Source organism: Python bivittatus, unplaced genomic scaffold (assembly GCF_059951505.1).
Source record: "Python bivittatus isolate LINGU-HERP-01145 unplaced genomic scaffold, Pbiv_v1 ctg000980_np1212, whole genome shotgun sequence".
In the NCBI taxonomy this organism is placed as follows: Eukaryota; Metazoa; Chordata; class Lepidosauria; order Squamata; family Pythonidae; genus Python; species Python bivittatus.
Window position 1 is genome coordinate 46,208,214 of NW_028277125.1, and position 24,402 is coordinate 46,232,615.

The 24,402-nt window shown below is 37.8% G+C and overlaps 2 protein-coding genes across 4 annotated transcripts in view; both read right to left on the reverse strand.

The window, feature by feature from the left end:
* SLF2 (SMC5/6 complex localization factor 2) overlaps nt 1-3,690 on the reverse strand; it is a 57,279-nt gene extending 53,589 nt beyond the window's left edge. For 2 of the 3 annotated variants that reach the window (XM_088131757.1, XM_088131754.1), the window contains exon 1: nt 3,549-3,689. The gene's annotated coding sequence lies outside the window, so the exon portion shown is untranslated. Of the gene's footprint in view, nt 1-3,548 lie in introns of all 3 variants that reach the window. The other variant, XM_088131756.1, reaches the window with a different exon arrangement.
* Nucleotides 3,691-9,052: 5,362 nt separating this feature from the next.
* Nucleotides 9,053-10,408, reverse strand: CUNH10orf95 (chromosome unknown C10orf95 homolog). The gene is given in 1 exon segment (XM_088132302.1): nt 9,053-10,408. A coding segment is annotated over 1 exon segment (642 nt). The 3' UTR covers nt 9,053-9,766.
* Nucleotides 10,409-24,402: the final 13,994 nt, after the last annotated feature.

The window sequence follows — 24,402 nt, forward strand, 5'->3', positions numbered from 1 at the left end:
AGAAGCCATGATGATGTAATGTGCATCATGACATCACTGCATAAATGATGCAAATTATATAACTTGTAACAAATTACATTGTTCATGTCATTTGTATGATGACATCACAACATGTGTGACATTCCCACCATTTCAACCATGGACACCTATGGGGAGATGAAGCTTCAAATATGTGATTAGAGTCAAGCCATCTTTAGCATATTTTATCAGTTACCAGAAAACATTTATTCAAAAGCAAGCCAAAGTGATTTCAATATGGCTTACTCCCCAGTAAATATACTCAAGTTCACAACCAGCAGCTTTAAAATAGCTTGACAGTCAGCTGTGAAACTTTTTCAGTCATTTCCTCATGTTATTAGGCATTTTATCTCTATAAAAAGGGGTTAGAGCTAGGATTAATTAATACCCTATCTTTAAGCATAGCAGCATCAAAGGGAGTTTCTGAGAGCAAATAAATGGAATAAAATACAAATTGAAAAAAACAGCCCTAAGAGATACTTAGTTGTATGCCTTAGAATCTTGCTATATCTCCAAGATAAACAAGTTGGCATAAATTTTCCTAGACTATAGTCCACTTTACTAACTTCATATTTCCTTTGTGGCATCAAAAGGTTCAGATTCTGTAAAAATGTAGTGCTGGAGAATTACTCATCAGACACCTGCACATACTCCATCTTGTTCATGAACCCCATTTTTGTCAGACACTTCAATTATTTTACAGATATTTGTTTTCCAAAATGACTAGTTTATCATATTCTCAGCAAATCTAAGACAATAATATTTTTTTAAAAAACAAACTATTTGATAAAAAACAGTTTTCCTTTCAGGTAAATACAGTATTGCTCCAAGTTCTGGGTAATATATTGTATTGTGTGGATTACATTATGTGGTAAAATGATACGATTTGCCAATAATCTCACTGCTGTGCTGGCATGGTAGCATTTTTTGTTTGAAATATACTGATCAGTACATATACAGCTTCCACTCAGAAAATGCCACAAAATCTACTGTCTGCAGTGAAAACATATGATAAAATTGTATGCACTGCTTTGGGTTTGATTTCCAAAAGGTGCTTTCGGGTAAGAATGCAGCCCCTGTCTAGGTCTTCTTAAAGCAGCTGAGTCTTTTCCTTGGCTCACATAAGGAGTCACTGACATTCATTTTGCCACACACTTTGAAACACTTTTTTAGAGACTGAATCCAAAGCACAACACAGCCCTAGTATCTTTTCAGATTTGTTAGTCAGAGAATCATAACTGAATAATTTAAACTAAGTATTCCTGAACCATAATACCCATCCTAAGAGGGATATTACTCAGATGCATTTTGTAGTCTGAAGGAAGTACAGACCTATATCCAGCAATGGTTCACTACACGACAGACCTGGATGACTTCACACTTCGCAGTGAGTAGTTAGTTGGCTCTACTCAGAACACTCCGCAAACCTAACCAGTGTGTTATGACCTCACTAATGGTATCTCTGATAGGACCCAAGGAGTATTTTGTGAATAGTCAGTATTAAATATTATCTTCTTTACTCCACCAACTGTCGGTTTACATATTAATACAACTCAAGATAACACTTCATGCATGTGATGAATTACACAATGATCTGTAAAATGTTATACTATAAAACACTTAATAGGATTTTTGTCTACAACCAATTAACTCAGCTACTCTACCTCAGGCACCCAACTGGCTTGGGAAGACTGCAAAAAAACTGGAAATCTTACAAAACCGGGTTACATCTGATACTTTTTATATCTTCAAACACATCAAGAGACCAGATAATGGCTCTGTTAGGCTATCTTGATTCTGAAAGCAGGTAAATGGCAAAAAGTAGAAAGCCAAAGTCATAATTGCAAATAGACAAAAGCAAATTAACCAGCATTGTTTATGTAAAAATATGACTCATTTACATTTACATTTAACTTGCAATTCTGTCTTAATACTGACTTTCGCAATCAGAATAGTGATATGCATAATGATAGGAAATAGGGAAAGAAAACTTATGACATATCTTATCTAACTAAGCAAAGCAGGGCAGAATTCCTAAAAACCATATTCTTTTTAGCCTAAGTATTGTCTGCCTCCAAAGGATTTATTGTTGATATCTCTGTCCAGTATTGAATTCTGTAGCTTCTCTGCTTCCTTTAAACCTGATTCTGGGAATGTGCTGCTTTTCCTTCTTTGATAAACATTAGATACCATACTAATGGTAGACTAGACTAGACTAGATTGAGGAAATCTAGTTAAAAAGCATTGTTCTTAGAAAGGTTATCCCAGTCTTGTTCAGAAGTTCAGATGGGAATAAGAGACAGGTTAATTTCATATAACAAGGTAACCAAAAACCCAAGCCATGGTTGATTGAATTGGGTTAGCATGATATGTGAACCTAGACAATGATGGCTCATTCAACAAATTATGATTATGCAAAATACAGGTTACCATGGTATGAACCAGGTCACTGACATACACATAACTTTCCAGATCTGAAGGTGCTTTCTGTTTTTAATTAGTTATTTATGGCAGTAAAGAAATATGTAGACCATTGGCCAAGGAATATAACAAATTATGGCACATTACACATTAACAAGTCTGTTTATTTCCAGTTTGCATACAGTTAGATTAGTATGATGGCAAAGCCAATCCCTCTGAAGAATGTATTTACATAACAGTATCAGTTTGTCATGACTATATTTTTAAGATATCATTTTGTGAAGTGGGCCTGTATTTGAGGAGCACATTGTGGGCTTGCTTTGAGAACTGATTCCAGATATGAGGGAACCTTCAACAAAATGTTCTCTGGTGGGCCCCTCTTACAAAGCCAGGCCTATAGGCTTACTTGTCAACAGTGAGCAACCATTTAAATTTCCTGCAGTACCACACTGGAGCAGTGTTTCTCAACCTTGGCAACTTTAAGATGTGAGGACTTCAGCTCCCAGAACCGGAGCTGGCTGGGGAATTCTGGGAGTTGAAGTCCAGTCATCTTAAAGTTGCCACGGTTGAGAAACACTGCACTGGAGCATGGAAAGAAATTCTGCCCTGTAGGGTGAAAAGCTGAAGAAGTCAGTCCCATGGCTCTGCCTAGAGCTTTAGTAGTTCTCCAAAATGGTAATGGCAAGCTTGGTGGGACTGTTAATCCAGACAGTCTTAAAAAAACAAAGCAAAACTTATTTGGATTGAGCATAATCACTGGCGTGGCTAGGAACTGAGGGCAGATTCATACATGCCATTTGCTATAAGAAACAATTACTACCACTGTGCTTAAGCGCTGTGCTCATTTTTCCCTATTTGGCTATCAACCAGTCTAAACAAGATCCAAAGGCCCAAGGAGTGTATTCAATGGTTAGCATATGTATTTGGCAAAAGCAAGAATGCTAACAGCCATAGCATTTTATCTTGGCTGCTAAATTCTGAAAAGGGGAGGGGAAGAAACCATTTAGTCAAGATGGCAGAAAACACCAGCTCTCCCTTCCCTTTCCAGTCAAGCAGTGTAAGCAAAAATGCCCTCCCCTGCCGAAGTATCTCCTTGCCCTCCCACTCACCTTTCTGTTTCAAGCGTGCTTTCCTTTTCTTGGAACAGGCAGTTGCAACTACAAGTCCAGAGAGTTTCTTGAGAACAAGATGCTGGCAGAGATTCTTCTGTGGGATGCTTGACTTGCCCTCCCACACTTTCCTCATTTCTCAGAAAAGCCTGGAAGCTAAAAGCTTGAAGGAGGGGGCAGTGGAAGTTGCTCAGACCATGTGCATGCCTCAGCAGTCCAGGAAGAGAAGTGAGTAAGGAGCTTGTCATATTTAAGTGCCTCCGGCTGGGTCTCTTGTACAGTCTGGGAAGAAACAGCTGGAGCGACCACACAGAAGAATTTAGCAGGTTAGTACTTTGTTCGTAACTTTATCTGCAATTGTGTATTATGATCCAGCTCTGGAACAAGAGATGTCTTGGGAGAATTGAGGAAACAGTTCTGCAGTACTGTAATCCTTGGTCGAGTCTATTTTTGTAGGTGGATGGATAGAAAGACAGCCTGATTGATTTCAGCATGTCACTGTCTACAGGCTAGCAATCTTCAAGTCGGAGCAATATACTTAATTCTAATACAGCACTTTTTTTTCTGGTAAAAGTCCAATTTAGCTGACAAGGATGATTTGTGGGAACAGTTAAAAAGATAAATTCAGATTACTAGAACTGTTATGTATTTTTTTAAAAAAGAGAGTGAAGAGTGTATTTGCGTAATGGAGAATCTATTGTTCTCTGAGATGGTAAAGGAAGGACAAGAGTGGATAGTGTGTAAGATTCAGGAAGGTAAAAGGATAATCTGGGAGGGAGCAAACCTTCCTGGATCTGAAAATACTTGGCATGTAGTAGAATGATAAAAGAAATTAAGTTTAAGTAGTTTGCATAAGTGTCAAGGATAATTTAGATGTAACTAATTACTCCTAACTATAGGCTGGAAGTAAAATTCCATAAGTCACAGCAGCTGTATTTGGGTGAAATACACATTCACAAAACAATTGGCATATAACTGCTTGAACCCTGTCCGTGGTCTAGATAGTAGGTAATTATGATTGGTCATTATTACTGAGGAAACGTTAAACTTTGTGAGGTTCTGTTTAAATAACTCTTCCTCTTGCCCTCTTTAGGTGTACACATAAACCTTTATATAGAATTGAGATTTGTATACAAAATGGAATTGCTGTCTCATCTTACTGTAACTATATAACATAGTTATATGGAGTGTTGCATCTATGGGGATGCAAAAATCCAGATGATCACTAGAGGCAGCAGAAACTGCCATCTAATGGTTATCTGGAGTTTGCAGTCCAGATAAGGTAGTCTTAATGTTGTAGCTTTGAACACTTAATTCTGACACTTATGGGAAGCATCTAAATTTATTATTAAAAACAAGTATGGTTGAACCCAACTGAACTTTTCCATATATAGAAGAGAAAAAGGGGACCTTTGCTTTGCTTCCCAGGACTACCAGAACATTCTACTCCAGAGTTGGCCAATGTGGTTTCCCTCTAGTTATTATACTATAGTACTTGTACTATAACTTCCATTAGATTTAGCCAATGGCAGGGACTGTGGGAATAGTAGCACCAAAGGTAAATAATACAAACTAAAATTAGCTGTACTAGAATTAGATTGTACCCACTAAAGGGAGATTAATATTCCAGAATTGTATCTTTGCCCCTCTTTCAAAGATTGTGTCTTATATAATCACTTGTCAGCTCTCCTAAGACAGCACTGAAAACGAGGCTGTTGACATTGATCTTAATTTGAAGCAGGCCCACATGAACCAAAAAAGTCCCTAAAATAATTAAACATTATACTGCTTAGAGGCGTAAAGGTTAGGAAGATCAGGACAACTTAATTGAATGATTACACTACCTACAACATTGGAAGTCACTCAAGGCATACAGAAATATATTTGTAAATTGGAAGGAATAATATTACAGTAAGGGCACAAAATAACAAACCTGTCTTCTGAGCATCTAGCTCATGTTTTCCCAATCTGTAAACTGTCAGATGTGTTGGTACTGCAACTTATAAAATTCTCCAGCGTGCATAATGGAGAGGAGTTGAAAGGCACTAGCTTTAGGGAAACCTATTGCAGATATCACATATCAAGCTATTATCTATTTGAGTTCACAGGGGCAGAAGAATAGCTTATATAATTGTTTGAAGATTAAACTCACCTGTTTTAACCCCAACTAAAACCAACAACAACATTGATCCAGTTGATGTAGTTAAAGTGGTGAATGGGATTTTATGAATGTGCAAAAATATACAGTGTACAAATCTACCGAATTCAAGGTCTACTGAATTAAGGTCTATTAAATTGAGAGTTTACAGCATTGGCATCTTTAGTAGTAACTGCATGTTGCTTTCTCTGACAGATGACATCTGCAAGGAGCAAGATCCCTATATGGCTGCTTAGCTCTGAGAACTGAATTCCATAGGCTTTAGAAGAAATGAAACGCCCCGTGGATTCAGTTCTACAGCTAGACAGCTAATAAACTCCAGACAGTCTGATCACAAGTACTTCCAGATATCATCAAAGGACTTCTGCCAAGAACAGATTTACAAACTCATTCAGTTAAGTATTTGCCACCTACCTGGATCATTCAACTTAGGCATCATTAGTTATTCTTAAAAAGTTAAAGCAGTTCTATTTTAAGCAGCTATTTACACATCCCAAGCCAGTCTTAAAGGAATTGATATTGCAGTGTCACTCTTTGGCATGAAGGTATGACTTGCTAATGTGCTACAAAAACACCATGCAAGTAGAAAGGCTGATTTGGTGCAGTGGAAAGCATCCAGTTTAGATGTTTGGACTAGGATCAGCTTCCTAAGCTGGATCAGTCATTAACAAGCCACACTCTCTGAGCATACTCTATTCTCAGCAAACATTTGCTATGTGTATAAGGGTACTTCCACACCATTTCCCTCACAAAACAGTTTGAAGTTGAGCTGTAATTGTTCTCACTGTGGCAGATTTTGAAATGCTAAGAATATATAGGGAACTCATGCTCCACTCCACACAAAATGGAAATAAAATAAATTGCTAATGTCTTCAGCTCATGTTGTATGAATTTATGTTGATTGTTTGCAAAATAATCTGAGTGATTGTTATATGGGTAAGCTGTTTGCAAAGATGCTATTCTTGTGTTGCATTTAAAAGCCTCTTGCGAGCTCCAACGATGAAACAATAATATTTTAGTATTGTTTAACACATCCTTTTCCTAATAGCTGTAACTATGTTTGTTCTAAACATTGCTTATAGGCAGGAGCAAAATGCCCCAAATCTGGGAATATGGGAGAAAGTAGTCCGTCCCTTATGAAAGAACTGAGCAAATTGAGGCCCCCTGCTGTTCTCACAATGCCTTGGAGATCTTCTGCAGCTGAGCCAATTTACTTTTGACTCTGGGTTCACTGTCCAATTTGATTTGACCTTGTAAATTACTTGAATCTTTTTTGGAATAATGTTTTAATGTACAGTACATAAGTAGATCTATGAGGAAATCCCTACATGTTATAGATGTTAATGCAATGTTGAATTTTATCCAAAAACTTTGAAATCTGGGCCCAATCAAGACTTTGTCTTAGATTCTGGGTGTAGCAAGTGTACTGAGGAACTTCCTTCGTTCATCTTGCCTTGCTGGATAGGTTCTCTTCCAACCTAAGACAAATTAATGGTGATTTGGCATATTGCAGTCTTACCTTGTCAGCACTACCTGCTTTGGGACTTGATAAAACCCTGGCTGAGCTAAAGCAGAGGATTTGGCATCTAGATATCCAAAATGACAGAGCCAAAGTTTCCCATCCCTTTTATAGCACAATCACTCCTCCTCCCTGGTCTGTCCCTAGATATTTCTATAACATTTTATATGCTCCACATAGGAGACTATTTACTTTGGCCCAAATTGGGGTGCTACCTATTAAGGCAACAGCTAGTAGATATATAAGCCTCCCATATGAAAGCTGAATTTGTTTCTGTTCAGACTTGGAGGTAGAATCTATCTCACATGCTATTAAAATGTCCATTGTACACCCAATGGCAATCAAGTGTAATGCTTCCAATTGTTGATAACTCTAATTGCCATTGTCACCAGGAGTACTTCTCCTGGGTAACCATTCTTCAGAAACTTGTCTTTAGTATGTCATTGTTTACCTTTTGTATGTTTCTTGTAATTTTGTTATAAGATACAGTACAGTGGACCTCTCCCTCCGAAAAAAAATTATTTCTGGCTCGGCTGCTTCTCCAACAGAAATGTTGCAAAGACAATGTAATAGCATTACCTCTGCAGTTGCAAGACTAGTGATTCCCCCTTAATGTCTGATTTCTTCCAGTTCTTCAGATTTCCCTCTCTCTCTTCTGGAGTGAAGGCACTATGTACTCATCTCTATTGGTTCCACTACAATATTTTAAGGTAGCCATTTGTACTGGTCTGATTGACTGTAATAAAGTAATTGACTTGAGGTAACCATTTTGATCTGTTCTTGAGAGTTTGGCCTAGGGCTTTGGAGTGTCTGAAGATCTCCTGCTGATGGTGAATACCTCAAAGAGCAGGCTCTGATAATAGATAGGCTTAATCCAAAATCAGAAATAGTAGAAGACTTTTATTTTGACAGAAGCAATAAAGACCACTGCTTATATTGCCCCCTACTTTGCCAGTTCTTAAAATTAATTCATCAAGCTTTCCAGAGGGTAAAAAATGCTGCCATGGCTATCACCAACATTTCTTATATCACTTTTTCTAAGTGCTTCACATATCAACAGCCATTATGGCAATCCTATACATACATAACTTGGAGGACTTCCATCAAAAACTTAGTATTTCATTGGTTCCTGCTCATATTGTCATCTGTGTAGTGATGTCTCAGATATGCCGTCTACTTCTATGCATTCGGTCTTAAGTTCCCAAGTACACAGCACCCTTAACATTTAAATGGGCTCAGTCAACAGATGATTCAATTCTGCTCAGTCTAACATACAATCCAGTTTTAACAGGATCTGTGGGCCTGTGAAACTTTATAGATATGGGTATTTATACTAAAAACTAGGTATCTCTCTCTCCATTCAGCACCATGGCCAGTTATATGATACCTCTCTATCCCACTGTGCTTAATGTTTGAAGTCAGAGGAAACACTGCCTAACAGGAAGAACAGTTTGATAATGGAACCAATTACTAAATAAGTTCAAGCAGAAGCTAGCCAGCCATCTGTCAGTTTAATTTTGGACATGATAATCTAAAATTTCCAATTCTATGATCAAAAACAGCAATATTAAAGAGAAAATGATTTGAGTTTTGCCTCAAAATCAGAAGGCAGAACTTACAATTATGTCCCTGCCTTCTCCATCCCTGCATTACATTATCTTGTGTAAAGTTTAGCATTAGCAGACATACACTTGTATTAGAATGAGTTATAATCTCTACGTACTCAATAACCTGATGAAAGTTTCTTCTACAAAAATATAGTCTTACCACCATACTCAAGAAGCTTCGACTTCAGCAAGAACAATCACGCACCAGAACATGCTTGTCTTTATTTAAAATTGCCCAAATAGCTTGTGTACAAATTAGGTTTCAGTCTGATAGTCAATCACAACTTTGTGAATAAAACATTGTAGAGACTGAGAAATAATCAATGACACAGAAGATATCGCAAAGGCTATTTTAAGAGATTAAGCAAGGTGAACCTCTGCTAATCTAAAATGACAGTTAATCCTGACCGGTATTAGCTTTGTGTGTATCTGAAATTGCAGGTGTAAAAACAGATGGATATGAAATACACTATTACTTTGTATTGTCACTCCAGGTTTAGTTTCTAAGTAGATCCATAGTGAGCACCTTATGGTTATTTAGTTAAGTAGTCAGTGCCTCCCTTGCTTCCTACCCCACATATTTATTGGCTGGAAAAGATCTCTTGAAAGAATTTGGGGAGAATTTAAAGTAAGGGTGGCAGCAATTTTGATTTTTGCATGGCCTTTCCAATGCAAGAGTTATTCAGACACTGGCAGAATAAGCAAGGACACAAGATCAATTATGCATAAAATGTTAGTGAATACACAAGCCCCCTCTCCAGCCCGAGACTACTGACTGCTAAGAAAGCCACTGAAGGCTGTACAAATATTAATGGAATATTTTCCACTACCACCAGTGTTGTGCTTATAGCCCAGTTTTCAGTGTAGACATAATTGGCTCTTGGAGCTACAGAGATGGGTGCTTGTTCATTCAGTATGGTTTAATCCAGCTACATCATCTCTTTGATTTCTTTTTCCTCTTCCTGTTCCGGTCTTCACTGCTATCCTCAGCTTCACTAGCAGTTGGGGTGGCTTCTTTTCTCATGACTGTCCTCTCTATCCTGTATTCTTGTTCTCCTACTCTGGGGTTTCCTTTTACAATAAATTCACCATTCTGATAGGTTATGGAAACATCCGTCTTTGGATAGGTGCCATAGACTCTTCTGAGATCATCTTTCACAAAGTCTGGCAAGTCCCTCCTAGGCCCCACAACACGTTCAAGCCTACCCCAATGAAGCTCCCCTCTTAGGACAAACCCTTCAGGCCACAGATCCCAGCCTGATCTCTGGAATGCCATATGAAAATAGTTACTATAAGGATGGTATAGAGGAAAAGAGGTCACCTGGGGAAACTGCCAGAAAGGATAAGGGTAAAAAAAAGGACTTGAACCATAGATGTGATGGTACTCGACTTGGTTGGATGAACTGTCATTGTAACCATTGTTATAGTCCATGATAGCAAGAGGCTTGTAAACGTTGTGCATCTGAACCAAGGGCAGGAATGTATAAGGAAAATTTTGAATTGTGCCAGGATAGTACAGAGCCATACTGATAGATGGTGCATGCAGCTTCTTCTTAACAAAGTGTCACTTTTTCATGGAGCGTCTCATCTAGGGTTTTTTCTTTCCACGCTGTGAAGACAAAGAAAGAGATGCTGAACTCCAGCAAATGTAAATATGTTCACATCTATTGAGCAACTCTAAAGGATTTGGTGAAAATTTGCACACCCATTTTGTAAAATGAAATTTATTCAGGCGCAACATTCTGGATTTTTTTTTAACAGACTGAAAATGTTTCTACAAAGGGAGGTATACATGGAAAAATGCATGAAAAGTGCAGAGAGCTTTGAGTCATACATGTATAATTGATATACTACCATTGATATCTATGGTGCTTTGTAATTTAAAATTCAGTAGAAGAGAGAAAGACAAGGGAGGGAAGGAACAATGTACATTTTTATGTCATGCAAGCTTAAGTTTCATTACAGTAGCTACAAAGACAAAGCAGTTGTGCCCACATCTTCATGGAAAGGTGAAGTCTGAAGAGAGAGAACGTAACTCTTCTAGAAGTCCCATCTTATTAGACTGCTGTATCCACAGGATTGTATGTTCATGCATAGAATTGTTGCACGCAGTACCAGCTTGGAGTGTGCTGAAAACCTTTACTTTTAGTTTTTTTAAATGTCTGTATGGTTGCACAGATAGGTTGGAAACAGTATGAGCAGAATAAAGTTTGGTGGCTGTCCTCATATACATGTTAAAAGGCAAAATTGCCCACAGTTTGCTTAGTCCATTTAGAACATTTTGCTACCTAGTGCCTACCAGATAGGTTCGATTTCAATTCCTGTAAACTGCAGCTGACTGTGGATCACAGAGGCTGAAGTACAAGTCTGGAAGGCATCAGTTTGGAGAAGGCTGGGCTTTTGTAGTGGACTATATCCAATATAATTCACAATATCTCATAGAAAATCCAAAATACATCAAGTTTCAACCATCAGTTAAATAAATGTAGTATAACATTAATTTTAACATTTAGTAAAATGATTCTATTAATTAAGTAGCTTCCAAGCATATGTACCCACTCATCTGTTAAGATTTCCAGTTGGATCCTGAACTTGAATTGCATGGAATATGCCTACCTAATTAGTAGTATTTGGGAATATCACTACTTAAGTTCCTTATTTAGCTATCCACTTGGTTTTATTGGCAAGCATTTGTAGAATCTAACAACTAACAAGGAGGGCTTTTGCACAGCTTTGGGTTGTGCACCAGTTACACCCCTTCCTGGATCGGGATGCCCTTCGAATGGTCACTCATGCCCTTGTTATCTCCCAGATAGACTACTGCAATGCGCTCTACATGGGGCTACCCTTCAGCTTCAGCTGGTCCAGAATGCAGCCCCGCAAGCTATTTTTGGGGTCCGAAGAAGGACCCATATGACACCTTTGCTCTGTGAGCTGCATTGGGTACCAGTTTGCTTCTGGGTCCAATTCAAGTGTTGGTTATCATCTTTAAAGCCCTACATGGCATGGGGCCAGGCTACCTGAGGGACCGTCTCGCCCCCACGATTTCAACCCGTCCCACCTGATCTCACAGAGAGGGCATGCTCCGGACCCCCTCAGCAAAAGAACTCCGACTAGCGGGGTCCAGAAGGCGGGCCTTCTCTGCTGTAGCCCCCGCCCTTTGGAACATCTTGCCCCCAGAGATGAGACAGCCCCCCTCACTTCCGGCCTTTTGGAGGGATTTGAAGACCTGGCTCTGCCATCTGGCCTGGGGCGGGGAGGGGGGTTGTCAGAAATGGGGTTGGCTAGCCCCCTAAAGGCCTAGTGTGGCTTCCATCAGCCTCTTGGATTTATTTTTTTTTTTCTCTTCTTTCCATCTGTGTAGATGTGTTCATCTTTTTATAAATTTTAATTATGTATTTATTGTTTTAACTTGATGTAAACCGCCCAGAGTCCCCCATTGTGGGGAGATGGGCGGGGATAAGTCTATGTATAAAATAAAAAATATTAAAAAACTCAAATCAAGAAAGTTTGTTCTGTAGAAGAATACAGGGCATACCAGGTTTATAACAGGCCTAAAGGGTTTTTTTCCCTTACAAATAATGCTTTCACAATAATAAGTGCTCTGAACAATTTATTACAGTACTCCAATAGCTTTGAGACCTGTTGGGACAAGTTGTGTGTGCCTACTATGGTGTTCTAATAAGCAAAAATGAGGAAGTTTTGTACTCACCTGCTTTCCCAGGATACAGGGAATGTTGCAAAACAATGCAAAGCAGTACTGAGGTTTATGTCAGAAAGCACAAGTCTGAGGCTACATTTTAAAATCAGTTTGGTGTGTGCACATATGTGTATGTATAGGGGAGTGTTCCTATTGCATATTAAGCCACAGGTTGTTTAACCTTGGCTTCCCAAATAAATTATATTTGGATCGGTTTGCACAAAGACCTGTGGTTTATAACACACAATAGCTGGGTTCACATCAAATGGGAAGCTACGCAGAAGCAACCCACATGGTGGCTTAATACTTCACTCCCGTGCCATGGGACTTCCCATATTATGCTTTCCCAGCTACATGCCTTGCTTGCCTTTTTTCCAGATTTTAATAAAGTGGAAAGTTAACAGGCTGAAGAGCAAAGGGCCAGCCAGAAGCACCATTTTTATTTCCAAGAATGCTTCTGAACACTGCGTATCTCCTGGAGGTATTCTTAGAAAATAAAACTCAGAGGGGCGGCAGTCTAGCATTCTGATAAGAAAACAGACAAGGTAGTAGAAGCATCCAGAGAGATTAAAGAGAGGGGAGGTCAGCAATGACCCCATTGGTTATTTCCAAGGAAAGCAAGGCTTTTGCTGGTACCAATGAAAGGTCTCTTCATCTTATGTGAAACAGGCAGAAGGGAGCCTGATTCCGACAGTGGGGGTAGAATTAAAGCCCCCAATATTGTCCCATCATCCCACTGTGCCTCAGCTCCCCCCCAACCCCCAGCTATTGGTTGCATTAAAAATCAACTAGGCAATATTGTTAGTACTTTGCAATAAAAATTATGTTTTTATCTTCAGACACTCTACTGCATATTTTAATATACCAGGAAATGACAAATAATTATCTACACATATGCTAAAGCAATCACAGTACTCAACCACTGAAAGCTCATGCTGACTTCACTTCAGTAACATACTGAAGTCAACTCTCAAGCATATCCTCAGCAATTACATGTGAAGTAAAAAGTGATGGTAACTCTCTCCTAACAGAAATAAGGATGGCCACCTAAAGCTAAAATATTATCAACTATCAGCGAAGTTGGCTACCTAAAACATAAGGAAAAATACAACTTTTTACATTTCTCTCTTTTCATTTCACTGTCTGCAAAATGTTTTCATATCAAAGCGAAAAACACTGACTTCCATTGCTAATTCAATATCAGAACTCCATCTCCTACCTCTAAAGTGAAAAGTCTAAGAAGGTTGCCACCTACCTTTGGCTGATCAATATCCCCACTTCCATATGGCATGTGAAAAGTCCCGCAGAGTTTGGTTATCAGTTATCTGTTTCACAGGCTGCTTTAACGTTTTAATCCTCACACCAATCCTTCCTTTGCATTTTATACCCAGCTATGTTTCCCACATACACTGTCTCTTGAATATGAGGGTTCACAGTCCAGAGTGGGATACCTGATTAGAGATACACATCAGTTTAGCTCCTAAAAAGGAGTAGAAATAGAATCAAATGCCCCATAAATCCTGCATTAGAAAGTTAAACCAACATTGTCAACAATAGTATTGGCACACCAGCAACCACTGAGTAAGTATTGCCCAAGCAAAGCCCAAGAACAGATAAGCAAATGCAATTACTACTCTCTTTAAGCCTGAATAGTATTCTCTCTCTCTCTCCAAGCTCAGGTTTCAGGTTTTGTTGTCAGGAGAACAGGACAAAAGAATGGATAGCAACCAGTTGCCGCTCTTGAAAGCAGGAGAACATTCTGGCAGAGATTATCTCAAGGACTTCAGTTTGTCTTCTGCTCCTCCCTGCCCTTTTAAAGTAGTACCTTGGACTATTTGTACAGTAGAGTTGTACCTCAATAAGCAGAAGGTGCTATTGAAGCAACTATATTTAATTCTTCCCATTCCAGGCCATGTTCCAAGAAGTATGGTTTCCAGGAGAAAAGTAACATCCAAAGGCATGAATGAGGAAGCATGGGGATTTTACATTTTTCCTTCTTTCTCTTCTACAATTACTCAACTGGAATTATGTCACAGAACTAGATAATCAACACATGGGCCTTTCTTTACTGCTGAATTGAACTGTTCTCCCCCCATCTTTACGTCAGCTAAAAAGTATAGTGGCATGAAATATCTTGTCCCCATAGCATTCCCATACTGCTGCTGGATGAGGATGCTATCAGCAGCCATCTGAAATAAATATAGACTGGTACAAATAAGGATGATTCACACATGGGCTGGAGAGGAGAAGAAGAAAATGGCATGGGGACAAGGCCGAGAAAACATACCGCCAGAGTATATTTGTGCCATGCTTCAGCAGAAACAGGGAATAAATAGAGAAGTAGACAGTTACTTTTCTCTTATCCCCAAATTCAGAAGGCTAGACCATATAAAAACTTTCTACAACTATCTAGTTCAGTGTTTCTCAACCTTAGCAACCCTAAGGTGTCTGGACTTCAACTCCCAGAATTCCCCAGCCAGCATGCTGGCTACAGAATTCTGGGAGTTGAAGTCCAGACATCTTAAAGTTGCTAACATTGTCTGTTTAAAGGATGTTTGCTATTGGGCAAATTAAAAATCATACATAAATTGCAGTAACTATAATAACAGTTTCACTTTCTCTGGGTTCCAGACCAAAATCAAATAGTTCTACACTTCTAAAATATAGCAACACCTAGCTGGATTTGGCTAATCTCAAAAAAGACAAAAAGGATCACACCTGATTAATACTTGGATATGAGACCATCAGAAAATCCTAGGGCTATACACACAAGTTGGGCTTAAAAAAAAATCATCCTGAAGAAGGCAATGACAAGCCACTTTTATACAGTACAGTCGCCAAGAAAACAACATTAATATATCCATGTAGCCACTCAATAGAGACTAAAAGAGATGCCAAGCATAATCCAACTAAAAGGATTCTTCAACATTTTTATTCATAATTTACAGGAGGGTCCACAGGATACGATTAAAAAATGTCAAGATAGCAGCTACGATGATGTGATTGAAGCTCCACCTTCCATCTTGTCTTCTTTTACCATATCCTGTGGATATCCCTCATGACATAGATGACAAAGTGGAGGAAATGTTCATCAAATTTACAGATAGCACAAAATTGGGTGGGATAGCTAATGTTCTAAAAGATGGAAATAAAATTCAAAATTATCTTGCCAAGTTATAGAAATGGTGTGAAAATAATGGAATGTGATTTAGCAGGGCCAAATGCAAACATTTACACTTTGAAACAGAAATTGGTGATATATGATAAAGGATCTCTCTCCCCCTGACAGTACTTGTGGAAAAGATCTTGGAATAGTAACTTATAAACAAAGGAGTCAGCAGTGTGTTGGAGCTACAAAAAGACAAAGACTGCCTCAATAGAAATATAGTTTTGAAAATACAGGAAAGAATAATTCCACTAATCCATTGATCAGACTCAGTTTGAATATGTCCAGTTTTGAGCAACACTTTTTAGGAATGTTTCAAAAAAACTAGTAGCAGTGCAGAGAACAACAGGATGGTCAGAGGACTAGAAACAAAGAAAGACTAAATGTACTGGAAATGGTTAGCTTGAGAGACTGAGGGAGGAAAATGATAGTACTGTACTCCAATATCTGAAATTATGTTGCAGAGCAAAAGACCAAGGGTTGTTTTTCTACCATTCAAGAGTGCAGGGCATAGAATAAGGAATTGTTAGAGGAAAGTTTCTAATTTAATGTAAAAAAAACTCCAAAACCACCACTGATTAAGAGCAGTTGGACAGTGGGACCAATTACCCAGAGAGGTGGTGAACTTGCCTTCATTGGATGGACTCAAGAAGACTTTAGACAGCCATCTGTTGGCAAAGCTTTAGTTTGAATTCTTACAGAGAGCAGGAGATTAGACTCACTTGCCTAAAAGGTGCCTTTCAATGCTATATCCTCTGCCCTAGAACCCCCCCCCCCAATCTACCTTCATCTACTTTAGAGAAGAAGAAAAAGGTTTCATAGACATTCCTGAACTGGTACAAACATATAAAACAGCACCTTTACATTTGCAGGTAAGCCAAAGATGCAGTTACACAGCTGAATAAATTCCATAAACAAGGTTAACTAGAAGAGTTTGTCAGAGAACAAGTGATAGATCTTTGGTATCCAAGGATGTAGACTAGACTGTGAAGTAAAAAAGACACAAATTTTAAAAATCAAGAAAAATGGGGGGCAGATGGGATCAGGAGGTGTAAATTTTCTCAGGACAGCTTCATGGAAGATCATGACTACTAATATTGATGGTTTACTGTCTCCTGAATCCTGGGTAGCAATGGTGAAAAGAGGCTATTGCTGTCTTGTCCAGGCTTCTGAGCTTCCAAGTGTATCCAGTTGGCCACTATATGATACCAAAAGCTGGACTAGATGAGCCTATGGATGATTCAGCAGGGCTATTTATTTACAGCTTATGTATCAGTTATTGTCATTTTTTCTTCAAAAGTGATGGCAAAGCAGGGTGCAATAAAACAAATCAGTAAGTCCATGTAAAAGATTTGCTGCCCAGCATAAATCTTAAGGACAAAGGAGCTTGGGGGAATTAACACTGGATGTTTGTATTACATTTATTATTAACTAAATCAGGGTTTATTCAGTTAACATACCATAAACCAAGCCATATCCTAATCAACCATAGTTTAACTTATTGCATTAAACAAATCCCACATCTATATTCACATAGTGTGGTTTTGGGGGTTTTTTTTTGTTGGTGCCTTCGAGTCTGGTTCTTATAGTATACTTATCCATATTCAGTTGGACCATGGTTTAATCAATCCAGTTTTCTAGGTTCCCAGAGTTTACAGATCCACAAACTAGCTACACAGGGTACGTTTGCATATTTGAGGCTAAAATACAGTTGGCTAGTTTGTGGTTCAATATATTCTTTGGACACAACTACTGACCATATTTCCACAATTTGCTTAGATAACATACAGAGTTTATGGAGTTAACACAATTGTGAGAATTTCTACAATACACTAAACCATAAACCTTAACAACATTGGTTGAATTCTCACAACATAGTGAGTTACATTTGGCTAGCATTCTGTAAGTTCAGAATAGGCCAGCCATCCTACTATTTCATAAATAATCTTAATTAAACCATTTTACTACTGTCATCCAGCAGAAACAAATATATAAGACAGAGTCTAGTGCACTGTAAAAGTAACAAGAGCTAAACATTTAGCTGGTTTTCAACAAAAACGTAAGAACCTTTCCTAGATAAAACTAAGAAATGTTAGAAAAACAAAGCCAAACAGACATAATGGACCAAAATTCCCATCCCTACCATCACCAAGAGTTATGCTAGTTGGAGATTATAAGAATTGCAGTCTACCATATCTGGAGAGCATTAGCTGGTAGAAAGCTGCCCTAGCCTTTGCTGATTATCAGGTTGGGAAGCCTCACTAAAACCTAAATCCAGCAACACATTCAACAATAATCAAGCAGCATCTCCCAAGTACTGCCTATATAAGTATTGGTCAACAACTGGGACTGCCTTAGTATTATAAAAGTAACATATTATAGTCTACAGAATTTTTTTTGCCAATTTGTAAATGCTTAATAAAACCACTGATTATTTTAATATTTGTTACCTTACAACTTAAAAAAAAGTACCACTATCAAATATTAATTACCTTTTAGGACTTTGAATCCCACCCTATTCTTCCACCTAAAAACTAAACATTGTTATAAAACAATCTCGCCAGTACTACTTGCAACATTCTCTTTCCACACACTTATTTCTTTCAGCTCATTGCTTCCCATTAGCTCATTTTATCAACCTCAGATAACACCTGGGCAATTTAACTAGCCATCATTCATTCATTGTTAGGCAGAGGAAATCCTAACACATACAAATCCAGCTCAAGAAGAATTCTGTCATTAGGCGCAGATGGTCTATTACTTGGAGTTATCTTTAAGAGTTGATTTCCTTCCAACTTTACATTCATTTGATAAACTTTCAAAATTAATAATACTAATGCTAGTAAACAGAGCCTTTTTTTCCCAAAAGAAAATTTGGAAAAAGAGATGTTGGAGAAGATGGGTTATATTGTTGCAGGGTTATATTGTCTGATATTAAGTGTAAAGCCATAGAACAGGTTAGCATCACAGGCTACACTATTTTGGTAGGTTAATTGAGCTGTGTGAAGGGCCTTATTATTAAGAGCCCACATAACTCTTTAATCATAGGTCATGGTTTAAGATTATACGTATCATGTGATGTGGAACAGCCTTCATTTCTGGCTAGCAATAAGGCAAAAAGCATAATTTGAAATTATGGCTAATTGATTTCAGCTGCTCTGGGTAGAAAACTCACTTATTCCTGCAATTATCCACTGCTCTAATTTGTGTTTCATTCCTTTTACTTTTTAAATGTTTATTATATAATTGTTTTTGTCTGCTGCATTGATTTTTTTTATAATGATGTAAAATGTTGTGAATAAGTAAAGGAAAAAAATAGAAAATACATAAACGATCCACAGTAATAGAGTAGGAATCACATGATAGAGGGAATTGACAGTACACACACAGGTACAATACACACATCCTGGTGTGACACCAGGATACATCCAGAACTGTCTTGCCAAGTATGATTCTGCCCATCTGCTCCAACCATCTAGAGAGGACCTTTTGAGAGACTCACCCCCTCATGAAGTACAGGTGGTATGGACTAGGTGTCAGGCCTTCTTTGTAGTTGCCCCCACACTTTGGAATATGTTCCCTCTGGAAGTAAATTTTGTCCCAAGTCTCCTTTTGTTCTGAAGAACCATGAAGACTGATTTATTTCAATGAGCCTTTGACCCATGGCTTGAAGCAACCAATGATTATGTTTTTACTGGAATTGAATATTATCCTTTTGTTTTCCCATTGTCACACAATAGGGGCAGAATACAAATATTGTAAATAAATTAACAGTGCTAATTGGAGTAGAATGTAATCTGAAGATAGTATGATTTAACTATGGTTTATTGAATAAACCACAATGTAGCCACTGTGATTTATTAAATCATAGTTGTGCATGAGGTTCAAAACACATTGCAGTGGTAGCTTATTTTCTTTGGGGTACAGGCAAGTGATAGTAATACTGATTCTAAATGTTCATGCTTTTATTCATGAACAGTTACACTGACTACATTAAAATATATCTGAACATTTTATAGACAGATTATTTTAAGTACTCTCTTTTCAAAGTTTTAAAACAGCTATCAGATATAATGGATGATGATAAAACATTGTGAAAAACAATGTAAGAGAGAATTTAGAAGAGTCCAGAAAAAGCCCAAATGCAAATAGAGAGTAAATGTCCTAAAAGACAAATCAGATTCTCTACTATTTCATCATGTACAGTATTGCTATTTAAGGTATGCTAACAGATACAAACGATTCCCAGTAAGTATTCTTCCTATGCTTCAGTAAGTGGAATCTGTGAATCATTGGTAGCAACCAATAATACAAACATATTAAAACAATATTCTTGGAACAAAGTGAATTAGCCATCTTCCTCTGACTCATGTATGATGCAGACTTCCTCAGAAAAAGCTAAGTAAAACACAAAAGGGACATCTGACCATTATTGTTTCCTTTACCATTCTCTTCAATTCTTTTTAGACTATTTTGGTTTTGAACTACACCAGGCCTGCACAACATACGGCCCGCGTGGGCTGCTTGTGGCCCACCAAAGGATTTCATGCGGCCTGCATCGCTCATGAGTGCAAGGTCCGAAAATGCAGTATGTTTTTTTTTTTTTTAATAAAGTTTCCACGATGAACTGTCGCAGGGGTGATTTCCAGGAAATAACCAATCAGCGCTCAGCCTGTGAGCGCTGACATGTTATGACGGCAATGCGGGTGGCAAAATTACTCACCGAAGCAGCTCTGGGAGAAAGGCCATTTTGATAATTATAAATTTTACAAGCCCTTTGTAAAATGGATGATCAAAAGAAGCGGAAGATCGAATCAGAACATACAGTGTTTAATCTGGAGTGGACAAATAGATACTTGTTTATATAAACTAGAGACAAAATATTGTGCCTTGTTTGCCGAGGCCTAATGGCTGTTCCTAAGGAATACAATCTGCGTCGCCATTTCGAATCAAAACGTCCTGACTTAGCCAAATTGGACACCAATGAAAAACAAATTAAAGCGTCCAAATTGTTGAAAATTCTCAGTGGGGAACAACAGATTTTCAAGAAAGTACACTCAGAAAATGAGGCGGCTACTAAGGTTAGTTTTCAGATTTGTAAAGAAATTGCTGCTGCTGGGAAGTCTTTTACTGAAAGTGACTTCATAAAGAAGTGTTTGTTAATTGCAGTTTCTGGATTATGTCCCGATAAAAAAAATGTTTTTGAGAATATAAGCTTGTCCAGTATGATCATGCAGCGAAGAGTAGCTGATATAGCCAATAACTTTAACGATCAGTTAAAACAGAAGGCAAACAAATTCAGCTATTATTCTTTAGCGATGGATGAGAGCACTGATTTGAAGGATACTGCTCAACTTCTAATTTTCGTTCGAGGTGTTGATGACAACTTTGAAGTAACTGAAGAACTGGCTGGATTGTACTCCATGCGAGGTCAAACTTCTGGAAAAGAAATCACAAATCAAGTGAACAAGTGTGTAACTGAAAAGTTAGGCATAACATTTGAAAATATAGTGGCCATTTGCACTGATGGCTCTCCATCTATGTGCAGAAAAAATCTTGGTGCAGTAACTCTTGTTGAAGAGTTTGCTGGCAAAAAAATAACCAAGTATCATTGCATTGTACATCGGCAAGTGTTATGCAGCAAAGTTTTAAATTTCGACCATGTAATGTCAGTGGTAGTTTCGACTGTAAACTATATTTGTTCAAAGGGACTGAAGCATAGGTCATTTCAAGCATTTCTTGAAGAGGTTGGTGCCACCTGCAACAATGTACTCTATCATACAGAAGTTTGTTGGTTGAGCCGTGGAAGAGTATTGCAACATTTTGTTGCTCTCAAGGAAGAAATCGTTAAGTTCTTAGAGAATGACTCGAAAAAGTTCCCAGAGCTGCACAATGAAGTTTGGAATAATGACTTGTATTTTTTATGTGACATTACAGGTCATCTAAATGAACTAAATTTATAGCTTCAAGGGAAAAGTCAATTTATTTTTCACATTCTTGCAACAGTAAAGGCTTTCAAAACAAAACTGAGGTTATTCAAAAGCCAACTGACAAAAGTAGAAATGTGCCACTTTACTACGTGTATGAAACATATTCCGTTGTGTAAGCATGATGAGTTAGGAGAAAAATATTCAAATGACATTGAACTTTTGATCCAGGAGTTTGATAGAAGACTGACACTGTCCAAAGAAGATGACATTCAATTTAAGTTAATTGAAGATGCTTTCTCTGTGGATCCACAGGAACTCCCTGCACATTTACAGCTAGAGGTTATTGAACTTCAGTGCTCAACAGTTTATCGAAATAAACACAGAGAAACCAGCCTTCAAGACTTCTACAAGAGTTCGGATAAGGGAAAGTTTAAAAATCTGCTAGATGGTGCCTTACAGGTCTTCAGCATATTCAGGAGTACCTACATATGTGAATAAACCTTCTCCATTATGAATGTGAATAAAAACAAGCAACGATCAACTCTAACCGATGAACATTTGGAAGATATTTTGAAAACATCGATTTCAAACATGATTCCAGAGTACGATAAACTGATTGCTGACAAGAAGTGTAATACATCCCATTAACGAAATGTAAACAGTAAGAAAACCTTAAAAATATATTCAAACGTACCAAAGTAATATTCTTTTTCTTAAGTAATAAGTGTAATAATTGAAATTTTCCTTTTTTATAATATGGTTTATTTTATTTGCAAAATAGTTTAATCATTAATTATACTATAATAATTATAGTACAATTAATGATTAAACTATTTTGCAAATAAAAAAATTATTATCCCATTATTATAACTTTACTTGGAAAGTGAGGCACTAAAAACCTATCTGCGGCCTGAAGAAGTTTAGCCTATTTAATTTTGGCCCTTACCTATTGCCAAGTTGTGCAGGTCTGAACTACACAGACCCGTTGATTTAAATAAGATTTTATTCCACATACTAAAAACACCACAACTCTGATTCCATCGTGCCCTATATTCATTAAAAATTACACTAGCAGAATTCAACAAATTAATGAATAACTAATAGTCAAATATGCTGAAACAGATTACCTTATCAATGGATTTATATACTGTTTATTATTTATTTATTGCTGACTGCCAAAGGCAGTTTACAATCAAAAACAGTTAAAATCGGGACATAAAAGCAGAAAGGCCATAGCAGGGCCTTTTCAATGCTGACATCCTTCTGTGGAACAACTTGTCCCCATATATAAGAACCATCTTCCCCAACTGAGTTTTTGAACAGAGCTAAAACTTGACTCTGAGAGATCATTTGGGGGAGATTAGGGTTTTTTGTTGGGGGGGGGAATACTTCTATTGTTTAGTGCCAATGTATCCATTTGAAATGGGTCAAGATAATCTGCATCTACCTAAATTGCCTACCTTGAAGAAGCCACCACTCCATGGATGTCTGCAATATGTATGTATGTGTCAAAATCTGCAAGATAGCAAGTGCAGAATTGTAACTGAAGCCCACCCCTTTGTATGGGCATACATGACATCATGTGTATCATGCTGCAAAATGGTTCAGGTACAGAATTCATGTCATTTGTGTGATGATATCATGACACATGCAATATTGTTTTGGCATTACAGTGTAAGGCTTTTACCAGATACCTATGCACATTACATGTTGGATGACTTTGGTTATTTTATTTATTTGTTTGGGTGCCTTCAAGTCAGTCTTGACTCCTGGGAACTCATGGTCTCCTGGTTTCCAGCCTGGTGCCTTACCCACCACACCAAACTGGCTCTCTATATAAAATAAATAAAACAAATACTAACAGTTGGTATTATTTCTTCAAACTCCCTTTACGTACCACAGGACCACCATGGAATTTTGATGAGGTTCAGTGATAGATATGCAAAAAAATCAGAAAGTCTAAGGGGCAATTTGTTTTCACAGTGCTGTACAACCCAAACTAGGCAAGGATCCAGAGGACAAATAGTGGGACATATTGCTCCAAGTCACCCTGTCCGCATATTCAAACTGAGTACTGATCCAGTCTAACTATCCAAAAAAAAGTGCCTAAGCACTCCATTGGTGACACTACATCAAAGGTGGCATCTAGACCAGCCCAGGTGATGAGAGCTTTTTGGCAAACTAATTGAAGACATTGCAACAGACCTTTAAAGGTTCTGTAATCAAATGCTGGAGGAGACAGGCAGGTGAGAGTCTCTTCACAATGCCAAACAACTCAGTTGTGTCGAGCATTTCGTGGAGATACTGTACTTTTTCTTTTCTAACATGGAAGCAATTTGATGGAGTATGTCAGTATCCCAACAATGAATGAAAACCACAGTTTTTCCATAATGTGCATCTAACTCAGTTCTTGGCAATACTGAAAATGCATTGCTTTATGTTTTAAAATTACAGATCTATTTTTGTGGCTGCCACATTGGAATCCAAATGAATTGAGTAAATACTGAAATATTCCTAACTTACTGTATTATATTTTAAAAATCACAATTATCCCACATCACTCTCTGCATATCATCTCCATGATGCCCTACATATGTTTGGAATCCTTATAGGACAAAAAAAATATCCAGAATTATAAACAGAATTTAAAGTATATTTTAAAAATTAACTAAGACCGAGAAGAAAACATCCTAAAGCTGGACGCAAAGCATGCGGATCTCACCTTTTAGTAAAATTCGCAATATCTTTCCAGCGCCAAGAAAAAACAACCACTT